A 17,593-nucleotide genomic window follows, 5' to 3' on the forward strand; every position below is an offset into this window, starting at 1 on the left:
TGGTGGGCTCCTGCCTCTCCCTTTCATTCAGCTCATCCAAAGCCCAGGGATATCCACAGGAGATTTCCCCAGATTTCAGTGAGCTTTGGATCAAGCTTTAACAAAATCAAAGATCCAGCAACACCAATCTTGGTATTTCTATCCTTAAATAGATTTTTTTTTTAGTGCAGAATTCATAAAAAGTGAAAAGCAAAAACGCCTTCCATTTTTTGGTTAACACTATAAATGTCACAGGTTAAAACTGATCTATTCAACAGCATGGAAAATGTTGCATTCCCTAAATAAATCTTTACCTGGGAAGTGGTTTATCTGTAGGATCCAGGGGTGCATGAACAGAGAAACTTCACCTAAAACTCTCTAAAGGCTGTTGAATGCAATTCTTTAAAACTGCTGAATATTCACCTGAAAAAAATGGAGTGAGATGTGAACATTACCCCAGGACAGCAGGATTTTAACTCAAGGCATTGATTAACAAACTGGCCCAGGGTGGGGGGAATTCCTTCAGGCCAGGCCTGTTCTGCACTTTGGATTCTCTGTCACCTCTACCCAGGCTCAGTTCCAGAGTTTTGGGATGCAAACACAGCTCATGGCAAGCCCAAGGAAGGAAGCATGGAAACACCTGGGGGACTGGAATGGCCTCGAGGGCCTCCAGCAGCAGCAGGATGAGGATGGAATGTCAGAGCTGTCACTGAGGGGTGAACCCAGCTCCAGCAGGTCCCAGCTCCAGCAGCTTTTCCAGCTCTCTGGCCACACATGTGGGGTAATATCTTATTAAACCCATCCAGGATCTGCTTCCTCACTGCTGTGTCCCATATCCAGCACATCAGAGGCCACTCCAAGTGAAGGCAGAGGTTCCCCATCCCTGGGAGTGTTCAAGGTCAGGTGTGGATGGGGATTGGAGCAACCTGGTCTAGTGGAAAGTGTCCCTGCCTGGAGGAGCTTTAAGGTGCCTCCCAACCCAAACCACTCTGGAATTCTGGTCTTCCATGGAACAAATCCCTCTGGCTCTGCTCCAGGCACACAGGGAGAATGACCCAACTCCAGCCTGGCAGGAGGGGAACAGATGAGCTGTGGCTGGTGTCAGTGCCATGAGAGCCCTGTCTGTTTACTGGGATCAACTGGAGCTTGATTTTGGTGGAGTGTGAGGACACAGGGACAGGGGACACAAAGGGAACCAACCCAGCAGGAAGGGACAGAGGGTTCTGTGCCACCACCCACAGCTGAGCCCAGGGATCCCAGGGATCCCTTGGGAGCTGAATTCATTTTCATCTCGCTGGGAAAAGCTAAGTTTGTCTGTTTCCATCAACCATTCCTGGAATCCTTCACTGAGTCACCATCCTCCACTGGGACTGGATGGACACTTGGTGCCTTGGCAAACTCACTTGTCAGCAGAAATCCCCCTCCCCCACAATTTCAACCTCTTTGGCCTCTTCCATCAGCCTGAGTTCCCTGGTTTTCTTTAAGGAATTTTCCACTTCTGTTTTCCCCTCAGTCTCCAAATGAGCAGCCTGGCACGTGGTGGAGCATTGAGTGACCTCAGAGCTGTGACCCTCAGTGACAGCTGTGCCCCACAGTGCTCACTTGTACTGCACCAAACATGGACTTGGAGACCTATTCCTGACCCCAGGAATGGGACCTGCTTCCCAAGATACTTAAAATGTTCAAGTGTAAAAACGTGTTGCACATTCACCTGTGTTCAGGTGAGTCACTTGTCAGACAGACCACAAACCCCCACTGCTCCCACAGCCTCACCAAGTCCATCTCACCCACGTTTGGTTGTGTGTCCCAAGGTCTGGAATCCTGAACATCCACTGAGGCACATCTCAGATCTCTACACATTCACACAGACTCTGTCACCTGACTCGTGTCCAGGGACAGGTTTGTGACAAACCAGAGGAGCTTGTCCTCACCTTGTCCTCACCTGAGCTCTGTTACATTCCCTGACAAGAGCAGGATCATCCCTTGAGAAGCCACACCTGAAGGAGGGATGTTCCTCATCCAAGGGCGCTGCAGATGGGCTGGGCTCTTCCCATGGTTTTGTTCATTTATTCCAGCTACATTCCTCTGCAGACACTCCTTGACCAACCTGAACTCTGACAGGGAGTGGCTCCATCCCAACAGCAGCTGGGGCTACCCCACCATGGGGATGTGCCCAGGAAAAGGAGCAGGAACACACCTGGATCCACACAGAGAACCCCAGGAGTAAGAACCTCCTCACTCCAAGCAAGAGACAGAGAGCTCAAGGTCCCTGGCAATGCCAGAGAAGTCCAATTCTGCTCCAAAACATGAGGATTTATGCATTGGACTCGATGAGCTTGGAGGTCTTTTCCAACCTTAATGATTCTGTGATTTACATTTCTGCTACAAGGTCCCAGCTCTGCAGCAACACCACCCTCCCTGCTCCAACTACCCACCTGGCATGGGAGAAACAGTCAGGAATCAAATTCCAAGCAATCCACTCTCCAGAAACAAAACCCAACTGGAAAGCCTGGGTTGGTTTGACAGAATCACATTTTGGTGATGGTTTTGATGGCTAAAAGTGCAAGGCAGGCATTTAATCCATAGTGGTAGGGATGGAATCCACCCTGTGCCAGGCCAGGGCCACACTGAAGATGAACCTCTTGGTTTTAGGCATCAAGAGCTCAGTGTTTTAATGACAGCTTATGCTGGGCTGCAGTCACTTGGATTTGCTTGGCACAGGACGTTTTAAGCTGAAGAGCTGACCATGCAAGCACGACAGACTGTAGAGAAACCCCTCCTGCTAAACTTCCAAGGATATCTGGATCAAAAGCCTCTCCATCCAAAAAAGTTTTTATGAGTGTGAGCAAAGAGCAGCAGAAAACACAATTTGCTGAGGTTCAACCCCAAACTCCTGCAGTTTGACACGTGAGGATGGCAGTGATGGTGGTCAGCTTTCCATGCTTCAGGCTCAGAGGTTTTGTGAGACATCTTGCTCCTATCCTTCATTCTTCCAGCAGGTTTCCATGTCCCATCATTCCTGTGATTCCCCTGGGGAATGAGATCCTCTGCCCACCATCTCCTGGCCCCATTCCTTGTGGCTGGACTCCTGCAGGCCACGGCCCTTGGTCTCGATGGGCAGGAAGCAGGAGGCCAGGGCAGCCAGCAGGCAGCAGCCACTGTAAACCAGCAGAGTCAGATAGACTGAAGATTCCAACATCACCTGCAGGAGAAAGGCAGGGAATGCAAAACAGCACCTCAGCATGGAAATACATTGGTGGAGCAACAGGAATTTTAATCGTAGTATTGGCTATAAAGTTTAATTTGAAGTTTCTGGAAAGGAGGGAGATTTTATAGATCGTGCCAGGAAAATGGACAGTGGTTTTAAACTCTCAGAGGGCAGGATTAGACTGGATTTTAGAAGGAATTCTTCCCTGTGAGGGTGGGAGGTCCTGGCACAGGTTGTCCAGAGAAGCTGTGGCTGCTCCATCCCTGGAAATGTCCAAGGACAGAGCTTGGAGCAACCTGGGATAGTGGAAGAAAAGCAGGTTCTACATCACCTTCATAGAATCAGGGAATTGCTAAAGCTGGAAAAAACCTCCAGGATCATCAATCCAAGCTTCCTGTGTGTCCAGTCTCAGAGGAGAAGGAATTTACCTGTGCAATGAACGGGGTTATGAGGGCTCCCACTCTGGCCATTCCACTGCACGTTCCCAGGCCCAAAGCACGTGTGGCTGTGGGATAAACCTGTGGAAAAAAAATAATCTCATCAATCCCAGTGGGATGTTTTCCTCCTTCCACTCCTAAATCAATGGGAATTAATAAATGGTGCCACAGGACATTCTGTCAGACAATGACAATGGGATCTACAGCTCCAGTCTGGGGTGAGGTCCATTGGGAACAGGTCATCCAAATGACTTTCCCACCCTGTTCTCACTCCCCTTGAATATTCCCATCACCACAACAACCCCTTACCTCAGGAGTGTAAACATAGGCAGCCTGAAATCCTCCTGAAATAAAAGCTCTTGCAATGAAGAGCAGCACAGTAAGAACATTTCTGTGAGGAGAAAGAGGAGAGCAGAGTTTGGGTTCAGTTGGATTTCACTTTCAGCTCCCTCCCAAACTCTGGTGAGAAAACCCAACCCCAGCCTTAAATCCTTCTCCAGCTGAGCCACGACCATCCCACGCCTTTTGAAACCATCACTCCCACTTCTCCCACCACAACCAAGAGAGGACATGGAGAAATCCTTTACTCCACTTGTTCCCTGTGCTGGACTCACCTTCCAACACAGAGAAAGAGCAGGAGGCTGCAGAAGGAGAAGACAAGGAAGGACAGGGCCATGGTTTTCTTGCGGCCGATGCGGTCGATGATCCACAAGGTCACCAACACACCTGTGGGAAGAGACCAGGAGACCCTTGGGAATCAAGCAAAGAGAGGTTGCAGCAGATTTAACACAGCCTGGGGGGTTTAGATTGGAAATTTTGGCTTCTCTTTCCAGTCCTTTGCTGGCCCCAGGCAGGGCTTTGGAATGGATTGCTGCTGGTGCCATGTGAAAACAGGAATTCTGTGTCCCAGTTGCTCCACAAATCCACAAATTCCCACTCCCATCCAGGGATTACTGATGGGAATGCCTAAAACACCTGCTCATGGCTCACTGGAAGAAAAGAACTTCAGCTCAACTTCTGGCCATTGTTCCCTGCTGGATTTAAAGGCTCTTTAGAATGTGGTATTTTCTTTCTGTTCTTATTTAGATGTTTCACCAAATTATTGATCTGTAGGAAATAGATCAAGCTCAGTAAATCTCACTATTAAGTCTTCCCTCCCATGCAATTTTCCCAGATCCTTTTGAAAGCTGATGCACAGCAGGAGTGAGGATTATTCCAGCATCAGTGTCACATCCAGAGGTACCCTGTCAATATTTCTCACTCCCACCTCAGTATGTGTGAAGATCAAACCAGACCTTGCAGCCACAGCACCACTCCAGGCACCCACTCTTTTTTCCTGGGTATCTTTCCCAAAATTCCTGTTTGGCAGCACACTCCTCTTAGCAATGACTGTGCATATTTCTCAGTCATACTTGCAAATTATCATTCATTAAATGGCTTCTCCTTGAGCTTTTAGCCCTGAAATGATGATCCAGGAGAGTGAAAACATCCTGATCCCTGTCTCTGGTGTTGTTTCAATCACATTAACACTGGGAGATAAGGACCAATGGCTGTTTCACACTATTGTGCTTATCCTGTGCCAGACTGTCCATTGAAATTTGCTGGAACTGCCTGAAAATCAGGACCAGGATCAGGACTGGGGCTGGACACAGGGATTTAGGGAGCAAGTTCTCCATGGGTTCACTGTACTCATTATCCTTTGAAAATACTTCTGGAAAGTCACCTATGGATAGAAATTCCAGTATTTCTGCCCCTTGGATTGAGGTTTTTCTCCTCCTGAAGTGTTGCTGGGTTGGAACACACAGAGGGGCCATTCCAGAGAAATGACTGATTTTTTCTGGAGTGATCCCAGGGCAGGGAGAATCCACAGCTACAGCAAGGAGCTCTGAGTGCTGTGGAAAGCATCAGGCCAGAAATCCCAGTCCCACTGCTGCCCATTGCCACACCCTGAGCCATTCCAAGGAAAACCTGGAGCTTCCCATTGCTCCTTACCAGGGAATTCTGACAAGGTTGTCCAGAGCAGGTCAGTGTAATCTTCCTCTGTCAGGTACTCACAGGTCAGGCTGCACTTGGCTTTTACTTCCTGCCTTCTGCTGGATACTGCAGGGAAAAAAAGGACAAATATTCAATATATTTTAAGCAAACTCTTCCCTGTTTACCATTCCGGCTGGGTCTCTCATTTTTACTGCTGGAATTTGGGAAGGGATGGGCTGGAAGGACTGGATTCTGCACCCACCATCCTTTAAAATACTTCTGGGAAGTTGTTTAGGGACAGAAATTCAAGTGATTCTGCCCCTTGGATTTTATTGTTATTCCTCTTCTGAGTGCCTGCAGTGCTGCTGGGATGGAATTCAAGAGTCAGAGGGGCATTGAAGAGCAATGCTTGGTGATTATGCCTGAAAACACTGAACATTTATAATATTTTCTGTGACAGGATGTCTCAGCTCAGTGAAAATTTCACCTCCTTATCAGCTGTACAGCCAGAATTATTTTCCAGTCCAGGGCTCAGGACAGAATTAACTCCAATAATTCAGTTTCTCCCACCACAAATTGGGATCCCAACACTTCCTACACTCTGAGAATACTGAAAAACCCCATGTCCTTATAAAAACAAGGGTTTTTAAGGGCTGCATTCTCCTCAGGGGAGGCAAACCTGAGTCAGAGCTCTCAGAGCTCATCACTGCTGTTCAGCCCTAGAATCTGGGGCTGCTCCAACACTCCTCATCCACCTTTTATCATTTCCCAACTTCCAGGCAGTTTTCCCTAATTACAAATGTTCTGAAAGCAATCATTCCTCCCCTGGGGAATCAAACTGTTCAAGCCTCTTCTTAACTCAGTCAAAGCACCTTCTTTTTCCCCCCACAAAAAATTCTGCAACACAAAGGATGCTGATTTCCCACCATTATCTTTTTTCTCAGCAGGTTTTCCCATCTTGAGAACCCAGGAGCTCCACAGCAGCAGTTTCTCTCTCTCAGAACTAATTAGACCTGTCAAACCTGCAAACTTCTATTTATTTAATCACTTTTTTTTTATCAAGAGGAACAGATAATAGGTCTGCCTTGAAGGTTGTCTTGCTGTTTGGCATTTTGGGCTCAAAACCACTTTAGGACCTCTCTGCACTTGGCAGAGATGAGGAAATATTTAAAATAAAATAAACTTAAAACTCAGCCACGTTCCTTTTCCAAACCACCAGCAGAAGGTGATCTAATCAAAGATATTCCAGCAGTTTTAACAGGACATATTTAAAAAGAAAAGATGGAGCAATACTCACTGCTGCAAACATCTCCTGCTTGGAAGAGCTCTGTAGTTAATAAAACTAACCCATAATATGAAAAAGCATTGGAAAACCTGCAAGGAAGCAAATGAGAGAGGAAGTTTCAGCTGCTCCAACTTAAAAGAAACACCACCAATCAAAAGTCCTGCCTCAATGCTATTTCAGCATTCAGAAAATTAAAGGGAAATTTGATTTGGAATGCTTGGGTGATTGAATAAATTACAAATCAATACAGGTTGGGGGGGGGTTTTGTTTGGTTGGTATTTTTATGAGGGGGAAGTAGCTGTATTGAGTAAAATCCCTTCAGTAAAACCCATTTGGAGCTGTGCTGGCACTGAACCTTTGGGTTTTTTCTTACCAAATAAACCAGAGCAACAGCGTGGTCCAGCGGAAGTGGGGGGTGAAAAGATCCCTCATTTTGCCCCGGTCCTCCTGTTGGGAACAAGCAGAAGTTGGGTGATGAGGGACAGCTGAAGTGTCAGATTTCATCCTGTCTCATGCATTCAGATCCAGGAATTCTGACCTGAGCTCTTCAACAACCTCAAGGTTTGGTTTTCTTTAATAACAGTGAGGTTAAAGAACATTAAATGCCCATTTTAAAGCTGCTTTTCACTTCCAAATGAGAAATTAACTCTTCCTCAGTGGAAAAAAGGCCTAAATGATCAAACCTCATTTTTTCTGCCTAGCTGAGACATTACAATTGAACAGCACATTGATGATTTGCTCACAAACCCCCTCAGTTTCACTGTTCTGAGACCTGTACATACCTGCCTGGAAACCACCAGTTTTCCCAAGGGCATTGGAGCTCCATTTTCTGTGGCAATCCTCTTCAAAGTGGCCAGAGCCTTCTCCTGATTCCCAGATAACACATCATACCTGGCACTTTCTGGCAGCCACTAAGGGAGCAGAGCAGGTCACACATACAGGAGGGTGTCACAACCAGCAATAAACAAATCTGGGATTTTCCTTGGGGGAATCTCAGTGCCTCCAGCAGATTCTCACATAACAAAGGATTACAGAACTAAGCTGGAAGAATTCCAATGAAGAATTTCAAGAATCATCTCATCAGGCTTTAAAAACTGCAACCCCCCACTTTCCCCATCACTCAGAACCCTTTCCCTATCATTCCCTTGGGTTTATCCCTGATGTTGGGAATTTTTGCAGGTTTTTTACATTATTCTTTCTTTGTAGGAATGGCAAAGCATCCAGGGCAGATAACAAGATGCTCCTGGCATTCCAAAATTTATGGAATTTTTGGAATAAAATGGAATAAAATTTATGGATTTGGGCTCCTTTTAATTTAGAACAAGCTTGTGATCACCTGGATAACTGCAGGTATTCCTGAAAAACTAAGGAATAAAAAAGGCTGCTAAACCACGTGACAAGGATATTTATCTATGAGGAGACTGAGTGATTGGCAAAGATATCACCTAATAAATAATAAAATATATCACTAAAGCTCAGGTTTAACTAATTTTAGAATCTGGCCTGCACTCTGCAGATCCTATCCCTGATTTGGGAGGATTCTTAAGTGGAAATTGATTCTAGAAGTGACAAAATCTAAAGAGAATTTAGGGGAATAGCAACATCTTTTGATAAAATGTTAATTCCACTAAGCTTAGTTGAAACAAAATAATTAAATCAGAGAGGGTTCCAGGTCTGATTTCACCAAATTCCAGCCCTGCAGAAATTACAGTCACATCAACACAACTCTCCCTGGAATGTTTTTCCCAGCACCCTGTTGAAACTGCATTTTTTGGTCATTATTTCAGTTATTTCACAGAAGACACCACCAGAGAGCTCAAAACAGCCCTGATTTCCTTCAGCTGGGTCACAGAATTGGGTAAAGGAATGGGAATTGCAGGAATTCCATGAACCCATGAGGAATACCTACAAAACACAGGCCAGCAAAGAGCAGGAGTGGGAGGGCAGAGAGGATGAGGAGCCAGCGCCAGCCGAGCGTGGGCATCACCACCACTGCCAGGAGCACTTCAAACACTGTCCCAAGGGCCCAGAACACCTGCAAGAGGGAAAACCAACAGAAAAAAATGAGGAATGGAGTGCTCCCAAGGCTTTTTCTTTGGAACATTCCAGGCTGTGCTCACCAGGAATGGCTGGAGAGAGAAATTCCAGGCGTGTGAATTCTGCCTTAAAATATTCCAAGGCCAAAATTTTGCCCTGAGTGACTTTGACAGGTTTGGATGAAGATGTGGAGCTGAATTTAGCACTGAATTTGTGGAGCTGTCAGCTCTCCAAATCCATCACTGAGATGCATTTCACCACAAAATCATGCACACCCAATGCCCCTCTTGTACTCGTTCTGCAGCCCTGGGTGCAAAATAATTTGGAAAAAGGAAAATTCAACACCAAGAGTGGAGTGTGACAGGAAAAGTTTTTGCTGCTTTTGGAGCTGGGCTGGTTCCAGAGCTCAGGAGCTCCATCAAGATGGACAGGCCAGGCCTGGCTGCAGCTCTGAGGGGATTTCCAGGCAGGAGGATGGAAAGGATGTGACCGCCAGAGGATTTGTCCCTCGAGGATCAGAATGCACCCACTCACCTCTATTAATAAAATGCATTTTGCTCTGGCTTTCATTGGAAGGAACTCAGCATATAAAGTTACCCTAAAAGAGGGAACAGAGAGGAAAATGTCAGCACAGAGAGGGAAATGCCACAGGTTCAAACATCCTTTTTGCCTTTTAATAAAACTGCCAAACTCAGAGCAGCAACTCAAAGTTCTCCCTATCCCCAGAGCCAGCCAGGCTGTGACACTGGGGCATCTTCCACCCCAGAACAAACCTTTCAACATTACAAGAGAGGACAGTTTGCTCTTTTTGTGTGATTTTGTGACCCCATGGTCATCAGTTAAATGCAGATCTTGATGCTCATATTTTCACAGCCAATTGGAAACACCATTTTATCTGGTATTTTCAGTGTGCTCCATCAGAATTCAACACAAACTCTTGCTGGATAAAGAATTTCTTCAGGGCTTTACAACTGGCTCAGAGAATTCCCATCCATCCCCTGTGCCAGGGTTCAATTCTCCAAGAGGGGAATACTTTCATGTCACTGATATAAAATAATTTGCATTCTTTTATTGTGGGATTCAATGAGCAACCACTGAGGCTTTGTTTCATGCCTGTGCCAAGGAGTGATGGCAAAGCTTCTCCAGGAGGAATTCCTGAGGAGGAATTCAGGCAGCAGCCACTCCAGGCTCTGTCATCTCTTTCAAACTGGAAAGGTTTGGCTTTGTTCTGTTTGCATTCCACTGATTCAGTCTGTTCCTGCTTCCTTTGAGGTTTAGGACAAAATTCCTACTAACTTAAAGAGTGGATTGATCTCTGAGGAGCTGCCCAGTTTGTGGAAAGCAGAAAGTTTCACACAATATTTCATCCAAGCAGAGATTTAGAGAACTCAAATCACATCTTAAAGTGTAGCTCAGGTCCCTCTGCAGTGCAGAGAAAACAGGAGCTGGTGAATGACCCCAGCAAAAGAAGGACATGGAATTGTTGGAGCCAATCCAGAGGAGGAAATGACTCTCAGTCCATGGAGATCCAGGCACTCACCTCCAAAATCACACAGCTTAAGGATATTAGAAAGGAGCTACTTCTCCTGCTTCATCCATGTTTACCCCTCTGTCAAATAAACCCCTGTTACAGTCAGAACAGGAAACAGACTCAGGGAGGATGGGATCCACCTGGAGATTTGTAACTGGCTCTGGTTTTTCTCTCATGAAGCCACAGAACCTCAGTGAGCCCAGTCCAGCGGCCCTGGCTGGGCTGCACCTGCAGCTCTGGGTTTTTATCTGGGATTGGCCATGGAAAAGCCACTGGGAAGGAATCTGTGAGCCATCAATGCAAGCCAGGCTCTCCTGCTCCAAAATAGCACCTCCAGAAGGCAAAAAAAATCAATTATTGGTACGGATAAAAGACTGCAGAGAGAGAGAATGGCTGTGCCCTTCCCTTTACATTTATAATTAAAAGCCTAGAGCAGGGTTATTTATTGCAGGTGGAAAATTTATGGATCCCTCTCTTCAGTGAAAGGAACCACACAATGATAAGAGAAATATCCTGACACTTCCTTTTCCTTCTGAGCCATCCCAGCACCCCCAGTGCTCCAGGTCTGGGCTGTGTGGGTTTGAAATTCCAGCTCAGGGTGAGATGGGGAAGCTCAGGCTCTGACTGAGCAATAATCTGGGGTTTTACAATCAGACTCAGGGCTCAGCTCTGCCTCTAAATCCTGCTGTTCAAGGCATGACCTGCCTTGCAGCAAGACCAAGGTTTGGGGTGGCTGAACAGAAACAAGACTTCAGTCCTACAGGAGAATTTTATAAGAAAGAAAGAGAAATGAGGGAGTTTGGAGTTGTGAGTATTTACTTACGACTGAGGCACTCCTCCAATCCCAAAGCCCACCAGGCCCCTCAGCACCAGGATCCAGCTGTAAATGGGAGCAAATCCACTGAGGATCCCATAGTAGAGTGTCCACAACACGCTGATCTTCAGGCCCTGTGTTCAGCAAGAGTTAAAAATCACTGTAACACAAATTAATTTAATTAAATTAAAGTGTAAAACAGAGCTTCAGATGCCTTCTGTTTCATAGGAGCTCAGTTCTGGATGTGCTTAGTGCTGCTTTGTACATGTGGACATTTGGGAATATGGAATCCTGGAATGGTTTGGGATTGGAAGGGACCTTAAAGCTCATCCCATTCCAGGTGTAGGAACACCTTCCCCTATCCCAGGGTGCTCTAACCTGGCCTCAAACACTTGCAGGGATGAGGCAGCCACAGCTCCTCTGGGCCAGCTGCACTGAAATGTCCATGCTGCAGAAATATTGGGATAGATCCCAGCAGGAGCTGCAGACTTACTGTTTTCCTCCCATACTGGTCTGAAATGTTTCCCCAGAGGGTGGAGCTGGACATCATTCCCACAAACACCACCTGTGGAACAACAGGAAAAAAAATTCTTTCCCTTAACAAGTGAAAATCCCAGTGTGACAAAGACAGAACACAAACTTCCAGTGAAACCAGAACATTTCAGCCCAAAACAGAGCGAGATGTGCAGGAGGTCAGAGAATGGGTTGGAAAGGGCCTTAAAGATCATCCAGTTCTCTCTGGGTTGGAGCAGGGAAGCAACAAGGTTCCTCCTCAAGTCAGCTTTGCATTAAAAAATCCATCAGTGACAACCCAGACAATCCCAGTTTGGCCTGGACTGGGCACACTGGTATTGACCCATTGTGAGTCCAGCCCTGGAGGACACAGAGCTCTCCAGCTACAGGGAAAATATTCCTGAATAAAAGCTCAGGAGCTGTTGGTTGAGATCTACCACCATCCTCAGCAGCTCCCAGGTTTGAATGGAGATAAAATTACACCTTAAAAGTTTACAAAAGTCTGAAGTGTGAAAGAAAATACCCCTGAAGCTTTTTCAGAGGTGACACTCTTGTGCTGAGCTGCACTCAGGGATGGGACATTCATGGGATTCAAGGACACCATTTCAATCTGCTGAGCATTTGAACCATTTTACACAATCAAACAAAGGGCATTAAAAACTAAAGGAAAGAGAAATTCAGGGAATAAAGTCCCTGCATTCAGCAGTGGCCTGTGCTCAGAGAAGGGTTCCCAAATTTGTTTTCTTATCCCTAAAGGCATTGCAGGATTCCAACATCACAGCACCATCCTTGGAGGTGATGTTGTAGGATCTCTGCTTCCAAAGATCACTGGATAATCCCAGAATTACTTAGGCTGGAAAAGATTTCTGATGTCATTGAGTCCAACCTCAAAAATCAACTGTTTGTTCTCTCTCAGAGCTCTCAGCATGTCAGAGAGCTTAGATGTGGGGAGAGAGAAAGATTTGCAAGCAAGATAATAAAAATCTATTATTTTTAAAAAAATTAATCAAATGGTTTGAATTTTAGGATAAATCTGAGCGAATTCATAACTTTTCCTGGAAATTACATGAAACTTTGAGCCTGAAACCTGCAAATTGCCCTCAGTTCTCACTGAATTTTGTTACTTCAATCTTTAAAAAAACTCCTATAAATCTTTTTTTAAAACCTCCTAGAAACTTCCAAGCTGAAGGCAACCTGCAAAGGCCTCGAGGAGATTTAAATTTGGGGGATACAACGCAAAATGTCTGGATAACAATGATGGCAAAAGCTCAGGGAAGACAGGAGCTGTCAGGTATTTTTCCTACCGAGGTGAGCAATGCAACCTGCCAGCTGGGTAAGCGCCACTCACAGTGCAGCTGAGGAGCAAGGATACTTAAAATCATCATTTCCATGGCATCTGCCATCTGCAGGGGGAAGAGAAAGCAAAAATCAACAAGTGCCTGCAAATCAGGTGGATTTAGGAGTCAATATTAGGCCTTGGTGACATTTCCGTGATGTTCCCACCTTGTAGTTGAAGAAAATGATAAATATTTAACATTTAAACTCATTTTTGATTGTCAGCACTTTTAGTAACTCTGGCAGAGAGGATTCAAAGAGCTGAATCCAAAGGTTTTGAGGTTTGGCTGGTCAGTGACACAGTTCAGTCACTTCCATAAGGCAAATTCCAGCTTTCAGCTCCTTCACACATGGGTTCAAACAGGAATGTTTAATACCTTTTAACTTATTCCCTTAAACACTCCTGGATTTGTATTGATCACCTGGAAACCAAATTCCACAGCTGGTTTAGGATCTAAACCATGGCAGATTCCAGCTTGTTACATGGACAAAAGCCAGTAAATACAGCTCCAGGTATCAGGATCCTGAAATACACCACAGGGGGTGGAACACAGAGCTACAAATAGAGCAGAAAAATGCAAACCAAGAGTTTTTTGTTGTTGATATCAAAGTTAAAAGTGGAAGTGCTGGGTTGCTGCTCCTCTGAAACTGAGATTACAGCAATCCTGACTGATACAGACAACTGAGGTGGCAGCTGATGGGAGGAATGTGGCAAAATCACTGCAGGAGCAGCCTGGAACCTTTTTAATTTGAAACCAAACTGAAGTGGAGAATTTAAAGGGTTTTCCAAACCCTGATTTCTAAGAACTTCACAGACAAATCCATCATTACCCCTCACAACAAGGCTGAGTGCTGCTGTTAGTTTAGAATTCCCAGTGAAATTCCTGCTTTATTGTACATTTACTTCAAAATTATTTGAAATCCCTGAGATTCTCTAAGCGATGATCATGAATTGATCCTGATCCCAATTACTTGCCCATGCCAATCCAGTAATGACAGAGAGCTTCCACTGGAACTTCCCAAATCCAATGGCTTCCACTGCATCCTCCACCATGAAAGTATCTGCAAAGAAAACAATTCCAGTGGATTCCTTCCTGAGAAAAGCCAGCCCTTGAGAGAGAATTTTCTGGTTTCATTACTAATTAATTGGCTAATCTGCTGAGATCTCAAATGTATAACAGAGCTACTTAGTTGCAATTATACAATTCCTACTCAGGAAAATCTTTGTGTTCTTCCAAAGCCAAAATAATTGGAATTATTCCTAGAATATTTTAATCACATGGAGGTAAATCAGTGTGGCACCCACAAATCCAGCTCATGTTCTGCCTCTTCCTCCTGCAGCCACTGGAGTGCAGCTTTCTGTGGGGACAAACAGCTGTGCCCCAGCCCACAGCACTGCTGGGAGCTGCAGGGAATATTTCAGTGCAACCTCTCATTATTTAAATCAAGAATTTCTCCAAAATACACAAATCTTAAACCCAGGTTCTGTTCAAAATGCTGCTGGTTGTTTCCCACCCACTGCCATGAACCTCTTTAGTTTGTTCCAGCTGAAGGTGCTCAAAGATGTCTCAAATTTGAGATGTCTCACATTTCTTTGCTCAAATGTAAAATGAAATGACCAAGAAAAGCACATTTTGATATTTGAGTTGTTTAAATCAATTGAAGTCTCACAGTTCTAACATTTGCATCAGCTTGGAAAGGACAATCCTCAGGAAAAGCTTTGGCTGTGAGATCCCCACAACACAAACCAAGAGAAAATAAAACAAAATCCAAGGGATAAAGCACAAAAACAAGATTAACACCAAATTTTCACACTGTGCTAAGACAAACTCTAATTTTCTCCTCTCTCCTAAAGCAGTGATGCCTCCAGGCAGAAGCAGAGGCTGAGATGGACATTCCTGATGTCCTCTAGGAAAAGAGGAGCCAAGAACTCTGCAGATTCATCTCAGCCTTGAAGGAGAGCCAGGTGTGAGCAGCTCCAGAGGGAGCTCAGAATTCAAATTCCAGTGTGGCAGCTGGATCCACAACTCCCTGACAGGAGCATCCAGCACTGGGGACACAAAAAGGAGCACAGAGAGCACCCCACAGGGAATGGGCTGATCAAACCACCATTTTCAGCTCTAACACAATTTCCTTGAGTTATTATTTATATCTGAGCATCCTTAACTTCTCCAAACCCCCTGCACCCAGCCTGACTGGGATGAAGAGATCCCACAAGGTTTTCTCAGCAGCAAAACGAGATCCCTGCTCACCATCCGTGGGGTTGGCGAATTCCTTGGGCACCGCAGCTCCATCCTCCAGCTCCACGGGCTCCAGCTCTGTCCTCACCCCCTCGATCTGCACCTCGTGCTCTCCCGAAATTCCATCCTCCTCTGACCTCGAGCTCTCCCCCGTGCGGCGGAACTTCACCACCCTGAAAGCACAAAAAACTGTGATGGATCCTTCCAGGAGGATTTTCCAGCTGGGGAGGATTGAAATCCCTTTTTGCATCAAGGTTTCTCCTCATTCCTTGTCTCCATTCTCCACTGGGAACTCTGGGATTTGGGTTTGGGTCTGGTTTGAGGTGTCCTAGCCTGGGATGGGATCTCACCCTTGGGTTTGGACACAGAGGTTGTTATTGTGCTATCCACAAAGTTATAAAACCACAGAGGTCATAAAAATATGATGGAATGATGCATATTTAATGAGATCCATGTTTGGTGTGCCTGGGTTTAATTGGAATTAAGCATTGCTGTGTCATTGAACTGGATTTAATTGGAATTAGCCATTGCTGTGTCATTGAATTTCCAGGCAGGAAGAGCCCAAATTCCATTTTCTGAGTTGTTTTTGTGATTAGAAACTCCAGAAATGCACCAGAATTTGAAATGTTATTTAGTGAAATACAATTACTGAGCTCATTCATTGGATGAGCTGAATGGATGGATTTTTTTTTTTCCAGCAGGATGATGATTCTGTGACTCTGCTTGCATCTTAAACAGAATTATTTCATATCATGTCATTAATGAAATATCTGTATTTTAAGACCAAAATTTGCTAAATTGACACAGCTTTGATGTTTGGTCAGAGGGATTTGCTCCCTTTCCACAGAGAAGGTTCTTTTCCCATTTATGAAATTTTCTGTGGCCAAAGATTTGGGAACAGATCCTCAAAGTTCCTTCTCTTTATCCAGCACAGCAGAACTTTCTCCCTTTGGAAAGTGAAAACCCCTTGGATTTAAGTGAAATAGTTTAGGAAATAAATTAAATTATCCCAGAATCACAGGGAGGGACCTCAAAGATCATTCCAGCTTTGGAGGTGATGGATCCTACAAAAACTGAGAATCACAAATCCAGGCAAGGATTGCCACATTCCTCAGCACAGAAAATAAAAATACAGGTGTATAATTTAGGGATAGATTATAAAATCATACAAACAAAGGAAAAAAACTCCACGGGGATAATTTCTGTTCCATATTTGCTAAATTTTTCACATCTGGGACATCTCAGGGAGCTGCTGCATTTATTTGCAGAATCTCACAGCACCAAAACAGCTGCACTGGAAGGTACTTTGGAATGTATTCCCAGGTTTTGGTCTTAAAAATGGAAAAAAAAAAGCTTGAGAAAATAATAACCTCAGATAAAATAATAACCTCAGATAAAATAATAACCTCAGATTCTTTTCCCTGACAAGCTGAATCCTAACCAAGGGCTGGAAAAGAGCTGGAGTTCCTGTCCAAGTTAACAGGAATGTTTTGGGACAGGGTGCTCTGTCATTGACACGAGCTCATGAATATTTAACACCAACTTGAAACATTCCTGCCCTGCCTGGCAGAGCCCATGATTTATAAATAGGAAATATGTTGCAAAACACCTGAGAACGGAGCATTAGGAAAAAGCAGGTTGGTTTTAAAGGAATGAATTGAGGGGGAAGGAAGGAAGGAATTCCTGGGGTTAAAGGCACCAAAGATTTTATCAGGTTTGGGGTTGGGTTTTTGCCTTTTTTTTAAATTTTTTTTTTTTTTTTGCACAGATCCAGCAACCACATCCCAAAAATCAGCATTTTCCTTGTGCAGCTTTCCAGAAACGCTGCCAATCCCAAGGGGGTTTTTGGGGTCCCCCCCCACCCCACCTTGGCAGGGCAGGTTCTGCTCTGCGATTCCTCCCTGGTGAGGAGGAGGAGGAGGATGGCGAGGAAGCACAACGTTATTTACAGCCAACCCCCCCTGCAAAGGCGATCCCAACGTTTCCTCTCCCGAAATCCCCACGATTTTATCCCAACCCAAAAAAATGGTGGTAAAAACCACGCCGAGAAAAAAAAAACAAAAAAAAAAACCCCAATAAATAAACAAACAAACAAAACCCCAAAAAACCAAACGAGACGAGTGAATTTATGTAACAAACAGCTCCTGCATCCCTCGGGATGCTCCACCCGGGCAGCTCCAGCGGGAAAATGGCCTTGCCCGGCGGGCTGTGAGCGGCTCCGCGGGGGGACCGGCCGCCCC

The 17,593-nt window shown here is 45.1% G+C and overlaps 1 protein-coding gene across 1 annotated transcript in view; it reads right to left on the reverse strand.

Moving 5' to 3' along the window:
* Positions 1-2,109: 2,109 nt before the first annotated feature.
* The window catches only part of SVOP (SV2 related protein), a 17,180-nt gene continuing 1,696 nt past the window's right edge, over positions 2,110-17,593 (reverse strand). Inside the window, exons 2-17 of the mRNA XM_005424104.3 lie at positions 15,366-15,526; positions 14,090-14,175; positions 13,083-13,181; positions 11,759-11,830; positions 11,275-11,399; positions 9,455-9,518; positions 8,793-8,918; positions 7,666-7,794; positions 7,257-7,330; positions 6,896-6,972; positions 5,617-5,724; positions 4,239-4,350; positions 3,934-4,015; positions 3,616-3,705; positions 2,415-3,181; positions 2,110-2,176 (exon numbers count right to left, since the gene is read on the reverse strand). Coding sequence (XP_005424161.1) covers positions 2,993-3,181; positions 3,616-3,705; positions 3,934-4,015; positions 4,239-4,350; positions 5,617-5,724; positions 6,896-6,972; positions 7,257-7,330; positions 7,666-7,794; positions 8,793-8,918; positions 9,455-9,518; positions 11,275-11,399; positions 11,759-11,830; positions 13,083-13,181; positions 14,090-14,175; positions 15,366-15,526 — 1,594 coding nt within the window. The 3' untranslated portion in view covers positions 2,110-2,176; positions 2,415-2,992. The remainder of the gene's footprint in view (positions 2,177-2,414; positions 3,182-3,615; positions 3,706-3,933; positions 4,016-4,238; positions 4,351-5,616; positions 5,725-6,895; positions 6,973-7,256; positions 7,331-7,665; positions 7,795-8,792; positions 8,919-9,454; positions 9,519-11,274; positions 11,400-11,758; positions 11,831-13,082; positions 13,182-14,089; positions 14,176-15,365; positions 15,527-17,593) is intronic.

This window comes from Geospiza fortis, unplaced genomic scaffold (assembly GCF_000277835.1).
Source record: "Geospiza fortis unplaced genomic scaffold, GeoFor_1.0 scaffold145, whole genome shotgun sequence".
Taxonomy (NCBI): domain Eukaryota; kingdom Metazoa; phylum Chordata; class Aves; order Passeriformes; family Thraupidae; genus Geospiza; species Geospiza fortis.